Here is a 17617-nt window from a genome sequence, read left to right as displayed (position 1 = left end):
GAGTATTTTTGCCTTTGCATACCATACATTCCCTGTCACAACAACTCTACTCATGCTGTCATAGGAAAACAGCCATAAATAATATGTAGAGGAATGAGTGTGGGTGTGTTCCAATAAAACTTTATTTACAAAAGCAAGCAGAGGGACTGCATTAGAGTCCACTTTGCCAATTTCTGGTCTAAAATATGGTCCTAATAAAAGTGGTAGCAATAGTAGTAATTATTATTACCACTACTATTACTGGGATTATGATTATTAGGCTTACTAGTATTATTAGGATTATTTATTGTAAGTGAACAAAAATCCAATTAAAACTGGCTTAAGCAAAACAGCAATCAAAATAAAATATCAGAAGAAAACAGAAATGAATTTACTGGTTCACTCTTCTGGGAATTCTAAGACCCGAGAGGGCTTCAGGCATGGTAGAGTCTGGGTATTCAGATGATGTCATCAGGAATGTGTCTCTTAGCTGCGCTGCTCTCGGCCTTGGCTCCATTCCCAGGCAAGCTCTGCTCAAGTGGTGGCAATGTGACCTCCAGCAGCTCTATGCTTATACCTCTTATAGCTGATCAACTCCAGGGTAAAAAGAGCTCCTCTTTCCCCACAGTAACAGCAAAAATCCTGGGTCTGATGTTCACTGGCTCAGTTTGGCTCAAAACCTTATCCCTGAGCCAATTGCTGTAGACAGAAAGGCTGAGTGATGTTCTGATTGGTCCCTTCTATTGTTCGAGGCAGGGGTCAGGTCCACCCATACCACAGTGCCCGAGGGTGGAGCAGATCCCTGAAAACAGAGTTGCTTTGCATCTGTGGGAAGGCAAGTAAGTTGCGAATGGGAGTTGGTCAGGCAGAACAGCAGACATCCATGATGGTGTTCCCTATGTTTGTAGAGAGCTTCACTTATGCATAAAAAAGGTTTTCATTTTTGACCCCTTTTGAGCCTTTCATACCACTGTCTGTTGTGTATGAGTTAAGACATACATTTGTCTGCTTTGCAGACAAACCAAATAATGCTTTAAACAAAGTAGACATTTATTATCCCCTTATGGTGACAATGTGGGTTTAGACAATCTGGGGCTGGTATAGGGGCTTCAGGGTCAGGGACCAAGGTTCTAGGCTATGGCCCTCTTTGACGTGCCTACTTCTAGGTAGTGGGGTGCAGGAAGGTGGGAAGCAGAACATGCCCTCCTCCTTTCAAGGTCCAATGGGAAGCTGCACACATCTCTTCTGCTCACATCTCACTGGCCAGAACTTAGTCACATGACCACATGTAACTGCAAGGGAGGCTGGGAAATGTAAGCTTTATTCTGGGCAGCCCTATGCCTAGCTAAATATTCTGTTGCTGTGGAAGAAAACATTAGGGGACACTGCATAGCCTTTGCCACAGGTGATTTTGATGACTCCAAAACATTAAATGACTTCTAAACATTTGTACTTGAAAGGTAGTTGAGCTTATCAGGGGTTCAGATCTTGGTCTTTTACCTCTAAATCCCCTCTCATTCAGTTACAGACACCCCCCCCACCCCAACACTGTTTTTCCAGCAGCACATGTAGAATTCAGCACGTAAAAGTAGAACAGTGAACTGAAGTAGCATAAGGAGAGCTAACCATGTTCCCAGAGAGCTAAACTATGTAATAAAATTCCTAATTGCACTTCTCCTTAATGCACAGTCTCCAACAAAGTATTTCCAGAATTTTGATTCAAAATGTTGTACTTTTCCTTCACAACTGAATTCACGTTGCTTGGCCCAGTTCCAGTGAGCAGCAGAGGAAGGGCACATTGGCCAACTGGTTTCTGTTTCCGTGTCCAGTGTATTAAGCTTTTAGGACTGAAGCTTTTCGTAGCTGGTATCTGCATCTTCACAATTCCAGTTTTGCACTGATGTTCATAGAATAGTCTGGATGAAATGCAGAGATGAAGTCATGTCAGTGCAAGATCACAGATGGATAGAAATGGCCACGGCTGATTACCAACCTGTGGACTTGCATGCAGTCCCACCCTGTGATTGTCCCTGCTGCCCAGGCTCTGGCTCCCTGGTCAAGGGTCCCACCCTCTAAGAGTGTCCCTTGGGCTCAGCTAGGGCCTGGGATGCAGGAAGATGCAGGGATGTGGGAAGGGAGGGGCCCGACTTTCCTTTCTTCCTTCCCCTCTCCTGTATTGTCTTTCTGGTAGGCCAACCTGCCATTTTCCTAGGGGCAGCTGGGCAGGGGGAGGTCATGGGGGCATCAGCACATGTGCCATCTGTTTTCTTCTTTGCTGGCTCTCCCAGCTTTTGGCCACCTGGAGAAGAGCTGTCACCAGTCTGTGATGGGATGTTAAGATGCTGGGAACAGACAGAATCTGGCTTTCCACTCATGATGTGCTGTGCACTAGCTGAGTGATGGGGTGGGGACTTAATCTTTTTGTGCATCAGTTTTCTTGTCTGTAAATGGGGATTATTTATTCATTTATTCATTCAATGGTTTCTCACTGGGCACCTCTGATGTGGTAGGGATCATTCTAAGTCCTGGCAATGAACATGCGAACATGGCAAGAAAAGTCCCTGTTCTCATGGAGTGGCCTTGCTCGTTGGGGAGACCTAACTGATACATCAGGTGGCGTTAAGTTCTCTGTAAGAAGTAAAGCAAGTTAAGGATGACAGGAGGTTTCAAGGGAATTAGAGTGGTGGCTGCTATTTTAGATTGGTCTTTGGGAAAACTGTGTCTTGGGTGACATTTAAGCAGAGATGTGGATAAAAGTGAGAGAGGGAGGCAAGGGGTGTCTGGAGGGAAAGCATTCCAGGTAGAGGAGCTACAGGTGCAAAGGCTCTGAAGTAGGTGTGTGTTCGAGGAATAGAAGGCCAGGGGGAATAGAGGGAAGGTCGTGAGAGGAAAAGGAGGAGGAGATGAGGTCAGAGAGATTGAAAGAAAGCAGGTAATGAGGGAACATTTAGTCAACAGAAAGAATCTGAGATTTTTAAAAGGCTTTTTCATTGAAGTGTAGCACGCATGCAGTAATGTACTCACAGGGTGGTGAATGTGTACATATGTCTACTCCTGTGGAACCACCGCTGAGTTCAAGAGTTAGAACATTTCCATCACTCCAGAAGGTTCTCTTGTACCCCTTCCCAGTCATGCCCTTCTGAGCCTCCAAAGGTAACCCCTATGCTGATTTCTCTTGCCCAAGTATAGTTTTGCCTTTTCTACAATTTTATGTGAGTAGGATCCTGTAGGATACTTTCGTGTCTGGCTGCTTTTGCTCAATGTAATGTCTATGAGATCTATCCATGTTGGAGCACGTGAAAGTACTTTAAAGAATTTTCAATTTTATTCTGAGTGGGATGGGAAGCCATGGAGGGTTTTGAGCAGAGGAATGACTTGAACTAATTTGCATTTTGAAAGGCTCCATTGTCCATGTGAGGGTAGAAGCAAGGGGCCAGAGAGGGGACTCAGATACATTTGCTGGGGCTGCAGTAACAATGACCACAAATCGGGTGGCTTAAAACAACTTTTATTCTCTCACAGTTTTGGAGACCAGAAATCTAAAATCAATGTGTCGGCAGAACTGTGCCCCCTCTGACAGCTCCAGGGAAGGATCCTATCTTTCCTTGTTAAGCTTCCAGTGGCCTCAGGCATTCCTTGGCTTGTGGCGCATATTACTGATCTAAGCTTCCACCTTCATGTGGCCTTCTCCTCTGTGTTCTCTCTTCCTAAGGACATGAATCATTACATTTAGGCTCCCTCAATCCTGTATGACCTTATCTTAACTAATTACATGTGTAAAGATCCTGTTTCCAAATAAGGTCACATTCTGAGGTTCTGGGTGGGCGTGGCATTTTGGAGAACATCATTTAACCCACTGGAGGGCTACTGCAACAGTCCAGGCAGGAGGTGGTGGGAGAGGTGGTCATATTCACAAAGTCTGAAAGCCCAGTGGACACAGTTTGCCCACTGGGCTTTAGGGTTAAATGAAGGAGAGGAGTCAAAGATGACTCCAGGATTTGGGGCTCACACAGGTGGAAGAATCACCTTGTGTTTTCCTGAGATGGTGATGGCTGGGGCCGGAGCAGGTCTAAGAAGTAAACAGAAAATTCCATTTTGGATGAGTGAGGTTTAAGGTGCCTGTGAGATATTCCGGAAGTGATATTGGGCAGACAGAGATTCGAGGCTGGAGTGTAGGGAAGGGGCCCAGCTGTAAATATCAGTTTGAGCGTTTTTAGCATAAAGATGGTGTTTAAAGCCACGGGACTGAGTATGGACAGAAAGGAGGACCCAGACAGCCCAGGCAAGCGACCATTAGGAGGTTGGAAAGACCATGAGGTTGACATCTCATCTGGATCACTTCTGTGAGTTAGGAGGGCTTAAGGAGATAATTCCCAAAAGTTCTTTCCATAGTGCCTGGAGTGTAGTAAGAGAATAGTGAATGGTAGCTCTCTGTGTGTTTGCTTCTTGTTTTTTTTAAAGATGAAAATAAAGTGACACAACAATCTAGAGTGTTTAGGGGGAAGAGTAGTTGGTAACTGTGACAATCCTGTGAAAACTCCTTCACCCTGGACAAAGAGATGGGCCCTTCTCCCGCCAAGCCCTGAGGGCTTCTGGAAAGCACTCTCCCAGCCCCAAGATCCCTACTCTCTGCCCAGAGCTGACATCACCAGGGCAGCTTGTGGCAAGCGCTGACTCAGAGGACAAAGGCCTGAGTGTGAGCAGTATGGGGCCTGGCATCTCTCAACTGCCGCAGCCTAGATCCCCCATCTGTGCCAGGGGCAGACATGGTGCGCAACATTCAGCAGGGACCTGGTTTCCTGGAATTCTGCTTCTCTAAGGAGAGAGCCTGTTAGGATCTCTGAAAGGCAGTGAAGATAGTTCTGAGGCTTGGGCCAGTTCTCTGTGCCACTTTCCCATGTGTGAAATAAGTGATCTGTGCTTATTTCCTCAGGCTGTGGGCATGAACTTTACATGTATGTGAAGCACGAGGCACAGTGTCTTGCACGTGGTAGGCACATGGTATATGTTCTCTGGTCTTATTTTCACTTGAATGTAGCAGGGAATTTGTTTTGCTGGGCAGTCTCCCAGTGCTTGGAACTGTGCCCAGCACATAGTAAGCACACAGTGTGTGTTTGTTGAATGAACGAATGAATGAAGGATAGGATGGGAATCCTTTTCCCCAAGAGTCCTGATTCATTTCCAGTCTGCTAGTGTGGTCTTGAAGAGAAGGCTGAGACTGCTTCATTGCTGGATGTGCCTGCGGTTTGTTCATTCATTTGTTTGCTTGTTAATTCGTTCACTTGTGCATACATTGGGCACATTGTGAGCCCTAGGGGCCCAAGATTATGAGGGGCATGTCAGGGGATCACAGACATATAATTCATGGTTCCTTCCATCCAAAAGTCGGATTCTTAAGTTGGAGCCCCTCCAAAGGGAAAGGACAGTACCTGTAATGTGGTTTATATAGCCACAGGGAACAAATGATCAGTTATGGAGGCTCCAGGAAGAAGGAGTCTTGGGATATGAGAGCAGGTGAGGTGGCTGCACTGGCTGTGGAGAATGGGTAGATTTTGAGTAAGAGCAACCTGGCATCATGATCTCAAACCTAGACTCCACATCAGCCTGCCTGAGTCTATATCAGCCTGCCTGGATCAGGATCCTATCTCTGTGGCTCACTTATTCTGGGGTGACCGACTGAATCTCCTAAACCCTGGTGGTCTGAGCTGTGACATGGGAATAGGAATAGTTTTCAAGACTAGAGCCCTTGTGGCCTCTGGGCACAGTAAGCTCTTGGTCAGTGTTTGCATGGATGATGATGACACTATTATTTTAAAAATTTTATTGGGGAGAGAAAACATTCTAGGCAAGGGGCACAGACTGAGCAGAGGCAAGAGGGCTGGCCTGAAGGAAGCGTTGATGTAGGAGAACATTGAAATGGTCGCGTGGACAGGAGTTGGGGGGTGAGCATGGGAGTCATGATGACTGTATGGGATTCCTGCTAGAGCTGCAGTTTTGAACTCTGCAAGCCAAATACAGGTATTCATACGACAGGCCTCATGTCCCACTTCTCAGGTAATGAAATAAAATATTTTCAGTGATGGTGGAAGATTCCAGTTCACTTTCCAAATCCCATTACCCGCTTCCAGAGAGGTGATCCCTGCTGGGATTTGGTACATTTTTTTCCCACACGTTTTTATATTTTATATGCTCTCCGTAAAAAAAACCCTTGTTTTGTTTTCCATGTCTTTAAAAAGTTTATATAAGTGGGTTCATAACGTACATATCCTTCCTTCTGTTTTTCTTTTTAGCTCAGAAATGCGTTTTTGGGGTTTATCCGTGTTTGCTACGTATGGCTCTGATTCTCCCATTTTCACTGCTGTGTAACAAACCATTGTATGAATCTGCTGCAAACAGATTTCACCACAAATACAAACATATTTTATTCTCCAGTTCATGATATTTAGGTTGCTTCCCATTTTTTGCTCTTCTAAGCAAAGCAGTTTTGAATGTCCTTGTTCCTGCCTCCTGGTATGTACAGTAGTGTGAAAGTTTCTTTAGACCAGGAGTTGGCACACTTTTTTGTAAAAGGCCAGATAGTAAATATTTTAGATTCATGGCTGTGTAGTCTTGTTGCAGCTATGTGGTCTTGGTATACAACCCTGCCTGTCTAGCTCGAAAGCAGCCGTAGGCAGTATACAAAAGATGTGGCCACATTCCAATAAAATTTTAATTACCAAAGCAGAGAATGGGCAGGATTTGGCCCATAGGCCAGAGTTAACCAACTCCTGATCTAGGCTTTTTGCTGAGTTTTAGAATATGCACATTTTCATCTCTCCTAGTTGTTGCTAAGTTGCTTCCCCAAAGTGATTGTCTGTGGCTACATTTTGAGAGTGTCATGGTTATTTGAGGGTGGCTGTGTCCCTGTGTCATCCTTGATGAGTTTTGATGAAGGTCTCCTGTCCTTTTGCAGAGCTGCATGCTTCTGGGAGGCCGGAAGACCACAGACATCCCTTTGGAGGGCTACCTGCTGTCTCCGATTCAGAGGATCTGCAAGTACCCGCTCCTCCTCAAGGTGAGACATTCACCCACTTCTTTCCCCATATTTTAAGTGGCAGAAAACCCAGCTCTGACTGGCTTCAGCAAAAAGTAAAATATGTTAGTTCAAGGACCAACAGCAGCAGGCCAGAAGAAGGGCAAGGAGGACTGTGTCCTATGGCTGTGTATGTTAATGGCCTGTGTTCATAAGCAGAGCTGATGGCTCCAAGGTCTGGTCCAGCTCAAAGGCTCAAGTGTCCCCACCTTCTCCAGCAGAAGGTAAGTTCAAGAATTCTCTAGTACCCTTCCTCTCCCCTCTCCCTTCTGGTTCATGGAGCAAGGATACATGTGGCTCCTGTGAGCAGGTGCATGAATGAGGCACCACCAGCCAAATTAAGCCACCAGCGGGGAAACCAGGAAACAGACGTCAGATGTAAGGTCTTCAGGACAGAGCCAGGATAAGATCTGGCCAATAGCCACCATTTCCAAGGGCTGAAAATCCTGGGCTAAGAGCACCGGATGGTGGCAGAGCCACCCAGGGGTCTCAAAAGGAGCTTCTGCAGTTCTTGCTGCTGCTGTGATCCCCAGACAGGTGCTGCAGATGCCGTCGCCCAGATCTTCCCCTTGGTGCAGGAGAAGCTCCACAGGAACTTGTAGATAGTCTGTGGATCCAATTGGAGCTGCAGATGTACTCATTTGATCAGTTTGGTGTGTCTTTCAAACTTTTTTTTTTGGCAGCTAGCCAGTACGAGGATGGAACCCTGGATCTTGGTGTTATCAGCACTACGTTCTAAGTAACTGAGCTAACCGGCCAGTCGTGTCTTTCAAACTTGAATTAGTTGGCTGCTCTTCAGAGGGAGTATACTGTAGTGGTTTAGAGTGGGGGGTTAGCAAAACTGGGGCCAGTGAGTCAAATCCAGCCCATGGCCTGTTTTTGTACAACCGAAGAATGGTGTTTACATTTTTTAAAGGTTTGTTAAAAAAAAACAAAACAAAAAACAAACAAGAGAAGAATACGCAGCAGAGACTGGATGTGGCCAACAAAGCCTAAAATATTTACTCTCTGGCCCTTAACAGAAAAAATTTGCTGACCCCTGGATTAGAGCCAGGCATTGCAGGCTTTGGGCTAGTCACTTAGCTGTGCCTCAGCTTCTCACTTGTCATACAGGGTTTGTGGTGATAGTATTCTAGGGTTGTTAGGATGAGGGGACACGTACTTATCTAATTCTTACAGTGACTCAGTGAGGCAGTACTATGAGTAGCCTTATTTTGGAGATGAGACAGCTGAGGCACAGAGAACGGAAATGGCTTGTCCAAGTCCACACAGCAGGTAAATGGTAGGAACCACAATTTGAACCTGAGCAAATTCTAATTCCAGAGTGCTGCCCCTAACCATATGGCTACACTGCCTATTGAGAAGCATTTTGGGAATTAAGCTGCCAATGTGCTTGGGTGCCGGGGATGCTGACCTGCTCGGTTACCCAAATGGGGGTCTAAGAAGGTCGGTGGCCCTGTGTTTTGTGGCTCCATGGCTGGTCTGCTCCTTCTTTCCTGGGTTTCAAAACTTTGAACATCTGACCCATGAGAAGAACCGCCAGCTGTAGCCCCAGAGCTGAGCCAAGGTGTTAACCCTCTGGTTTCTGGATCTCAGGAAAGTTTGGGGTCCCAGCAGCCACTTGGAGCGGCAGCTTCTGTGACACGTTTTAATGACCAGTGGGGCTGGACCTGTGTGTCCAGAGGAGGCTCAGCTCAACGTGAAGCCCAGGTGTTTCTGAGGCCTGCTCACATCTCCCCAGGGGCCAGAGTTTGGTTGGGCGGGATTCCTGGGCTCTGAATTCCCAGGAGGAGAGAGAGCAGGGGCAGACATGCCCGGCAACTGTCGCAGGAAGTGGCCCACAGGAAACGGTGCTGCAGCAGCTGTGGCTTTGCCCTCCTGACCACATGGCTGTTTACACTGCCCGTTTGCGCTCCTCAGAGGCTCGCTCCGCTCGCCTTCCGCGGCCTCCAGCTGTGTTTATCAGGGGCTCAGAGAGCGCTGGGGGACCAGCCAGCGGGGCCTTGGATTCCTGTGGGGACACGCCATACTCCTGCCTGACAGAACTGCTCAGAGTGTCCTGGCCTTTGGCACGCACAGCTGGAATGTTTGCATCACCAAACAGCTGGGATGAGGGGACCTCTTCATACCCCTCCCAAGTTCCTCCTTTTGGTCACATTTTCCAGTGGATTTAAAAAGATGATCCCGTGAGCTTGGGGCAGCTGAGTTCAAACCCCCAGACCACCCCCTCCAGCACTTCCAGATTCTGACGCCCGCGCAGATGTCCCTGCGGCCCTCTAAGCCCCCTTGTGTGAGCTGAACTCTGGATTGTGGAGGTGCACAGGGTTGAAGAGCCTGGGTGGGAAGAGGGGAGAGGCGAGAATGAAAGCTTCTTTGGGAACAGCCCCAAAAAGCTGAACTTGAACATTGCCTAAGAATAGCTGGAACATTCTATTTTGGCTCTTCAGCCCGGCTTGGGATAGACAGTTGGCATTTTCAGACTTTGTTGAGTTTTCCGTTGGCGTTTCCAGGGAAATGATTCAGATTTGGGGGATGCCCCTGGTGCACAGCCGGTGGGTGCCCAAGGGGGACCTGCCATCACTGACCCTTCTAGTCGTTTCCTGGTGACACACAGGTCTTGTTGTGGCACCTGTTATGCTCCAGTGCTGGCTTGGCTCAGGATCCGTGTCGTGAACAATAGAGACCCAGTCCCTGTCCCTTGGAGCTTCCAGTCTTGGGCTGGGCCTCATGAGGGCCTGGTGTGGACTGGGAGCAAGTGGGGCAGGTGGGTTGGGGCGGTCCTGGGCAAACTGAAGGGACACATGCTGTCTAGAGGGGGCAGTGGCCACCTCTGCTCCCACCTCTCCAGCTACTTGTTCTTGGTTTCCTTTGCTGGGTGCTCTGTGGCCTTTGTTTTTTGTTTTTTTGTTTTTTTGTTTTTTTTTAAAGTATATGCAAGAATTGTGCAACCATCACCACAATACGTTTAGAACATTTTCATCATCCCCCAAACAAACCCCAGACCCTTTAGCAGTCACTTCCCATTTTCCTCCCTGCTCCAGCCCCTGCCAACCACTCTTGTAATTTCTGTCTCTGTGAATTTGCCTCATCCGGACATTTTATATCAGTGGAATCATAATATTTGTCCTCCTGTGTTTAGTGTGTTCATGTAGCACAGTGTTGTCAAGGTTCATCATGTGCAGCACGTGTGAGTACTTCATTCCTTTTCATGGCTGAGTAATGTCCCGTGGTGGGGCTGGACTGCATTGTGTTCATCCATTCATCAGTTGGTGGGCCGTTGGGTTGTTCCCGTTTCTGGCTGTTACAAGTAGTGCTGCCGTGAACCTCCATGGATAAGATTTTGTGTGGACATTCCCATGGCTTTAAATGCCATCTCTGCTGGTGTCTGCAGCCTGGATCTCTCCCCTAAACTCTGGACTTGTCCTCCTGCCCACTCAGGCTCTCCACTTGGATGTCTTGCTGGCACCTCCTGCGTACCATGTCCAGCACCATGTGCGTGCCTGTCACCTTCCCCCAGCCATCTCTCCTCCCAGCCTGCCGCCTCGGCCCCATCTCAGTGAATGGCCCCTCCAACCCTTCTGGCTGCTCAGGCCAAACCTCAGCATCGTCTTCGGTGCCCGTCTTTCTCTCACCTCCACATCTAGTCCATGAGGAAGTCCTGTTGGCTGTACCTTCCGAGTCTGTTCAGAGTCCAGCTGCTCTGTAGCTCCTGCACTCCACCTCTCTTTTGGGCCACTGCCACAACTCCCAGTGGGTCTAGCTGCCTCTACCCTGTCCTCTATGGTCTGTTCTCGACTCAGTAGCTAATGCTAAGTCAGTTGACGTCACTCTTCCACTGAAAACCCTCCAGCGGCTCTCCAGTCACTCAGTAAAATCCAAATTCATCACTGCAAGGTCCTACACAATCTCTTCCACGTTTCCTCTCTGAGTTCATCTCTCTCTCCTCTCACTGTCCCTCGCTCTGCTCAGCCACACTTGCCTCCTTGAAGTTCTTTGCACAACTAGCAGTTTCCTGCCCCACGGCCTTTGCACCTGCTTTTTCCTCTGCCTGGGACATGGTTACCCTAGATATCCTGAGGCTCACTCCTGATCTGTGATGCTTCTGCCGCTCCGATGTTTTCTTCTCAGAGAGGCCTTCCCTATCCAGCTTAGCTATAGGAGAGCTGCCTCTGCCATTCTCTGTCCCCTCAACCTCCTTTTATTTTTCTTTATAGCACCTCTCGCTAGCTACATTCCGTCCTATAACTGTTGGTGTACTGATTAATTGTCTATCTCTCCCATTATGTTGTCAGCTCCACATGGGCAGGGATTTGGGTCCGTGTCTCCAGTGCCTGGCACAAAGTAGATGTCTCCACTTACTCACTGAATGCGTATGGAAATGCCACCCCAGTATTGCTGACTATTTCCAAGTCCAGAAATTGGGACTTCTCTGTGAAAGCTTCCGATGTCCAAATGTCACCTTGATTCAAAATTTGTCAAACATTGTGGGGCAAAACAGGGCATGTCCTGGGAGCCATCCATTTGGAAGAGCTGCTTCAGCAGATTTGTGTCAGGGATGTTTTTTGCAGAATGGTTGCTTGGGGTGTAGTCTTGGATCCATGCACAGTCTCTGGTGTCTCCTGTGCCTCCCATGTCTGTCTGTAGGTGATGCAGCTGTCACCCAAGGCCAGTGTAAAGACCTTGCCATTTGGCTGTTACCTCTGTCTTTTTGGCTGGCAGGAGTGAGTCTGATACTAGGGTCGGTGCTCCTGGGATGGACTGAGTGAGGTCTATTGCTAGGGAGGTATTGGCCTCAATTCTTGGTGGAGGGAGACAGCTAAGGAGTGGCATGTTTTCCAGAACATGGGATGTGTACCTCTCATATCTCTCCAAAGGATTTTAGGTGGCACACAAGAAAACTTTATGTGGGATGGGTGGAGAGGAGAGGGGAGAGGACAACATTAAAAAATAGTGACTCAGTAAGAATGCTACTCTCTTAGCATCCTTTCTGTCTTCCTGGTCACCTACAGGAGAGAGCCATCATTGGTGCTGACTGCAGACCAATGGGGTTTTTGAAACATTCATTCATTCACCAATCATTTATTGAGCAACTATTATGTTCTCAGGCATAGTTCTAGCTGCCGGAGTTACAAGGTGAAGAAAAACAGCCCAAACCCCACAGAACTGACATTCTACTGGGGAGAGACAGACAATGAACGAATGACTAAGGAATGCATATGTTTGTTTAGATGAAATGAGCCCTATGGAAAAAAATATATCAGGCTGAAAAGGTCAGTAAGGGCCAGGAGTGACTCAGGGGTTTGCAGTTTTAGATAAGGTCAGGGAAGGCTGACCTGAGAAAGTGACATCTGAGCAAAGACCTGAAGGAGGTGAGGGAGGGAACCAAGCAGGTACCTCAGGGAAGAGTCTTTCAGATAGAGGGAACAGCCAGTGCAAGGGCCCTGAGGCAGGAATGTGCCTGGTGTGGCTGGACAGGAGGGAGAGAGTGGGGGTGTGAGGTTAGAGAGGTCATGGGGCTTTGTGGGACCATTATGTGGTGTCTTTGTCTTTCCTCTGAGCGAGGTGGGAGCCATGGGAAGTTTCTGAGCAGAGGAGGAGCAGGCTCTGACTCAGTTCTAACAGGACCCCTCTGACTATGTGTGGACAGTAGGCTGTGGGGTGGTGAGGGCACAGGCAGGGAGGACAAGGGAGAGTGACTTCAGTGGTCCAGGGAGGAGATGGCTGACCTGGGTGGCGGGGGTACAGGTGGGTACATTTCACGAGAGTTGCCACATCACATCCTTTGCCTGTTTTCTACTGGATACTTATCTTTTTTTTATTGATTTGCTGGAGTTCTTTCTATTATTCTGGATATTTTGGGTCATCTGTTTGAAGTTTTCGTCTGATTTGGGTGTTATAAAATGAGCTCCCTGTGTGCTGGGGATCCGGCATTATCATCATCTTGCTGAGAAGGCACAGGAAGTCAGAGGCCTCTACTGCGGTCCCCTCTGCCCTGGCTCCTGTCCTCCCCCAACCACAGCACCCACCCCTTCATCCTGCCTCTCGGGCTGAGCACCAACACCTTGTCCACAGCTGCCCTAGCACACCAGCCTCAGTTCAGGCTCTTTCCTGTGTGGTGAGCATTTGTAGCCTCAGGACACCCCTCAGGTGGGGACCCCATTCGCACCTCTTGCTTTCAAAGCCAAACTCAGATGCCTCATCTTCCAGGGACCCTTCCCAGATCACCTCTCCTGGGGGGTCCTATCACCATTCTTTCTGCCACACCATGTGGGGTTAAGAGTCTGAATTCAGAAATCCAGCTCTACCTCTTCTTAGCTATGTGACCCTGGGCAGGTTGCTGAGCCCCTCTGTGCCTCCAATTTCCCATCTGTAAAATGGGGATGATAGTTCCCTCTCAGGAGTGCTGTGAAGATGAGATGAGACAAAGCATGAGAAAACTCATGAAAGCACTGTGCATGTTACTGGGTAGATGATCATGCTCAGTAAATGTTAGTGACTCTAATATTGTTAACGATTTTTATTTTTATCAATCCCCTGCATTTATTTGCATCACCTCGTTGAGATGTGACTGAAGCTCTCTATGCCTCAATTTCCTCCTCTGTCAAATAGTGCCTTAGTTATGGGTTATGATGATTAAATGGAAAAATACCTGTAAAATGCTTAGAAGTGCTTGGTAAGTATTAGCTATTTTTATTGTCTGAAGGTCTATTTTGTACAATATTAATATAACTGCATTAGATTTCTTTTGATTAGTATTTTCCTGAAATATCTTGTTTCATTCTTTTACTTTTGACAATTCTATATCTATAGACTTTAGATGCTTCTTTTGTAAATACAGTAAAGTTCAAATTTTCAAATCTGACCTGACAGTTTCTTCTACCAGGAGAGCTTAGTTCACTTATATTTATTGTGTTTGTTGATACATTTGAACTTGTTTCTACCATCTTTTTTTTTTATGTTTCTTTTTTTCCCCTTTCTTGCTTTCTTTTGGATAGTTTTAGTGTTTTAGTTTAGCTGCTCTTTTTTTCTTTATTCCTGTTTTTTTTTTTTTTTTCACTTCCAGTTAATTGGAATTTATAGCTGTTATCACTACCACCACCAACCCTCAACATTCACAATTTTATCTTCTCTAAAGAAATGTCTCTGTAGAGCCTGGAATTGGGAGGGAAGGTACAGAACTTTACAGTGAGTCATGCCAGGCCTCCTTAGGAAGGCTGGGTATAGAACCCCTGAGTACTGGAGCCTGAAGGGTCATTATAGACTTCCCAACCCAGGATCACAAAGATGGGCACCTGCAGGGCAGGTGCAGGAAATAAGTGAGTAGATTGGACGTTACGTACTTAGCAACATGGATGGAGACTGTGGACAGATTGGAGAGCACATGTCCTGTCTAAGGGAGAGGCCACCACTCAGCCCAGCCAGTTGCTATTGTCAGGTGGAAAGGTAAGCCCAGGGTGGCCAGAACTTCTGCTTTGCTGGGAGAGGTTGGCAAGAACATTTGGCCTGCTGCAGTCACTGCATTGCGTAGCCAAGAGACCTAGGCTCAGAAAGGGGAGGTGACTTGTCCAAGGTCACATAGCACATTCTCATCGAAGCTGGAACATGAACTTCCTGACGTGAGTCCTCTTCCCGCTGCCTCCCCTTACCTCTTAGAGTGGAAGGAAGGAGCTTTTAAGACCCAGGAGCATTATTTCCTTTCCTACAGTTTTCCTGGACATGCAGCAGGGGCTGAAATGTTTAAAATTGGAAATGTATTTGCATGAAATCTGCATATGATTTACATGAAGGGAGGTTTTGTTGGCTGTGCTGGACATCTGTTTAGTTCTGGGTTTTCTTGGACTTCCAGATGTTTTTCACTTCTTGTTTCCTTTCCTTTTTTTTTTTTTTTTTCTCCTTTAAATGGTGGTGGGTCTTCTAAGCACCTCTTCATTTGCATCCTGCTGTCACCATAGATATAGCAGGAGGGGACCCCAGAACTGTGAGCACAGGACAGTGCCAGGCTTCCTGAGCTTAGATGGTGGAGCCTTGGATAGTGGCCTATGTGAGCAGAGGCAAGTGACTGAATGTAGGATCAGCCCCACCCAGGAGGTGGCCATGGTGTTCCCAGAAAGTGAGAGTTGTTCCATTTGATCCAGAAAGCACTGGTGACACTCCCCACCTCATGGGCTGCCTTTTTCTCTTTGTGGATAGGACAGCATGGCTTCCAACCCCCTTGTCTCCTTTTGGGTCTTCACCAACCCCAAGTTACAGGGAGTAATGGGCATTGTCACATCTTCCAGTGACAAATCTAGCTTTGTTTTCTCAGTGTGCTTTTATGGATCCATCTTCTTATGCTTCTGCTTGGAAACCTAATTTATTGTTTTTATGACCTTTTAAAAAAAATTGAAAACCTAATTTAAACTTGCTTGTTTAAAAAAACAATAGAAAAGACCCCAGGTAGGCATGACTTCATGCAAAGCTGTACCTGGGGGCTGCAGGATGCCACCTGGACTCAGTCTCTCCATCTCCTGGCTCCGTTTTCCTCGGTTCCAGCTCTGTGCTCAGGAGGCTGCTTTCTCATGGTGGTGATGTGGTCACCAGCTGCTTCAGGCCTGTGTGTGACCAGTGCAGCCACCAGGCAAAGGAGAGCTGCTCTTTCCTGACATTCTCAGCGGCAGTCCCAGCCTGAAGCCCATGGGCTCAGCTTGGGTCCCACACCCTCCTTGCCGTGGCTGAGAGGGTGGAAGGCTCAGGCTTTGGTCACGAGTCCATACTGGGAGCTGGACTGGAGAGGCCTCTCTTGGATTTGGCCCAAAAGAGGGGCTGGGGAAATAGTAGGTGTATGCGGCATGTTCTCCCTCTCTCCTTCACTTCTCCTCTTCCTCTGGGTCCTTTGTTCTCCTCCCAGTCCTTTTCTGGGCCTCGAGCAAGGCTGACCAAGCAGGTAGGAGCTTGCTACAGCCACGTTTGTTTGTTGCCTGGCTTGGCCTGGAGTTTGAGGCCCTGTGTCCCAGACTGTTTGCTCATGGCCTTGGTGGGGGCATGACAGGGCTGCTCAGAGCGGGCACCTGTGGGCATCCTTTTGGTAAACGTGATTGGAGGGGTGCCAGGGTGACAAGGCGTCTTGCGGAAGCTCCGGGCTCCTCTGCTTTGACATCCTCTCTTCTAGGAAGCCCTCGCCTCAGCCATGCTCGTGAAACCACATGGGGCTTGTGGGGCGGATGCTGGGGAAGGTCACCCAGCCTGGCTCTTTGGAGGGGCTTCCACTGCCAATTTGCAGGGTGGCCCTGGGCACACCTGCTCCCTTCTCTGCTCTCAGTTTTTCTAAGGAATCCCCAGGGCCTGCCCATGCTCAGACATTTTGTGTTCTAAGAGTTTAATTTTGGGGATATTCATTTCTAGCGGTCACTGTTTCTCAGCAGGGGTGGGGGTGGGGATTGGGGTGGGGGTGGGGCTGTGGATGTGGTTAGCATTCATCGAGTACCACTTTCTGGCTCTGTGCCTTGGGCAAGAGGCTTTACCTCTCCGTGCCTCAGTTTTCTTATATATAGAGTAGGGATAATAATAGTATCTACCTCATTGGGATGATTCAGGGATGAAATGACTCAGTAAATTTAAGTTCAGAACAGTGCTTTGCACACAGTAAGTACTCAGTAGATGCTAGTTATTATGATTACTACCATGACTTACTTTTACTATTATTCCTACTCTACAGAAATAGTAATAAAAATGAGCTGTTTCTGTGAAACGAAGATGAGGATGAATATCGTGTCCTTTCTGTGTACCAAGACTTTTGTGTTCATTGTTGCATTTGATTCTCACAACAACCTTAGCAGGTGACTGTTACCCTGTTTCATGGATGTGCAAACTTGGCCTCAGAGGGGTGAATCCATTTGTGCCACATCTCACAGCTGACAGGTGGTAGAGGTGTGGCTCAGACCACACCTCCCTTTCCCCAGGACCCATTCCTTGACCACAGCTTTTCAGTTTCATGCTCTGATATGCTGTTTGAGCTAAGATAAGGCATGAGAGGGCCTGAATCTATTATTGCTAGCTTTTGCGATGGGGAACTCACTAATTGGTATAAGAACACTCTAATTAGTATAAGAATGGATTCCTTCAAGCAAACAGCTGCCTCCTGCATTGGTTCACTTTGGGCCCTACGAGGGCTTACAGACCCAGTGAGCTCTTTAGTCGCGTAGTCCTCCCAAGATGCTTAGCTAGCAGCTCTTGAGTTCATTCCAAAAATACTCTTCTCTGGGCCAAGCCCTGTAAGATTGTGTAGCTGTTCCCTTTTGGATGTGGATTCCAGGGTTTTCAGTACCATAATCTGTCTCCTTTGAATCTGACTCTGTTCTAACTTATTAGGACAGTGTTCAGTTCTGAATTGGGCAGGAGCCTTCTTACCTCCCATCTTTTGGATGTTAGACCTTTGTTAGTCCAGCTCAAACTCCAGTTAGCTTTTAAGATACCCATATTTTATGCTTGTTTGAGACTGACTGGGACACATTTGGGATTCTAAATCCTTGCATTCTCTCTGAGATTGTGAAGCAGCAGAACTCTTTCAAATAAAAGAGATGGAAAAAC

General features: G+C 47.5%; 1 protein-coding gene across 1 annotated transcript in view; it reads left to right on the top strand.

Annotated features, from left to right (window-relative positions):
- The window catches only part of PREX1 (phosphatidylinositol-3,4,5-trisphosphate dependent Rac exchange factor 1), a 180006-nt gene that overhangs the window by 83718 nt on the left and 78671 nt on the right, over nucleotides 1–17617 (top strand). The window contains exon 5 of the mRNA XM_063091280.1: nucleotides 6932–7033. Within this exon, the coding sequence (XP_062947350.1) occupies nucleotides 6932–7033 (102 nt within the window). The remainder of the gene's footprint in view (nucleotides 1–6931; nucleotides 7034–17617) is intronic.

This window comes from Cynocephalus volans, chromosome 1, assembly GCF_027409185.1.
Source record: "Cynocephalus volans isolate mCynVol1 chromosome 1, mCynVol1.pri, whole genome shotgun sequence".
NCBI lineage: Eukaryota > Metazoa > Chordata > Mammalia > Dermoptera > Cynocephalidae > Cynocephalus > Cynocephalus volans.
This window is presented reverse-complemented; position numbering and strand designations above follow the sequence as displayed.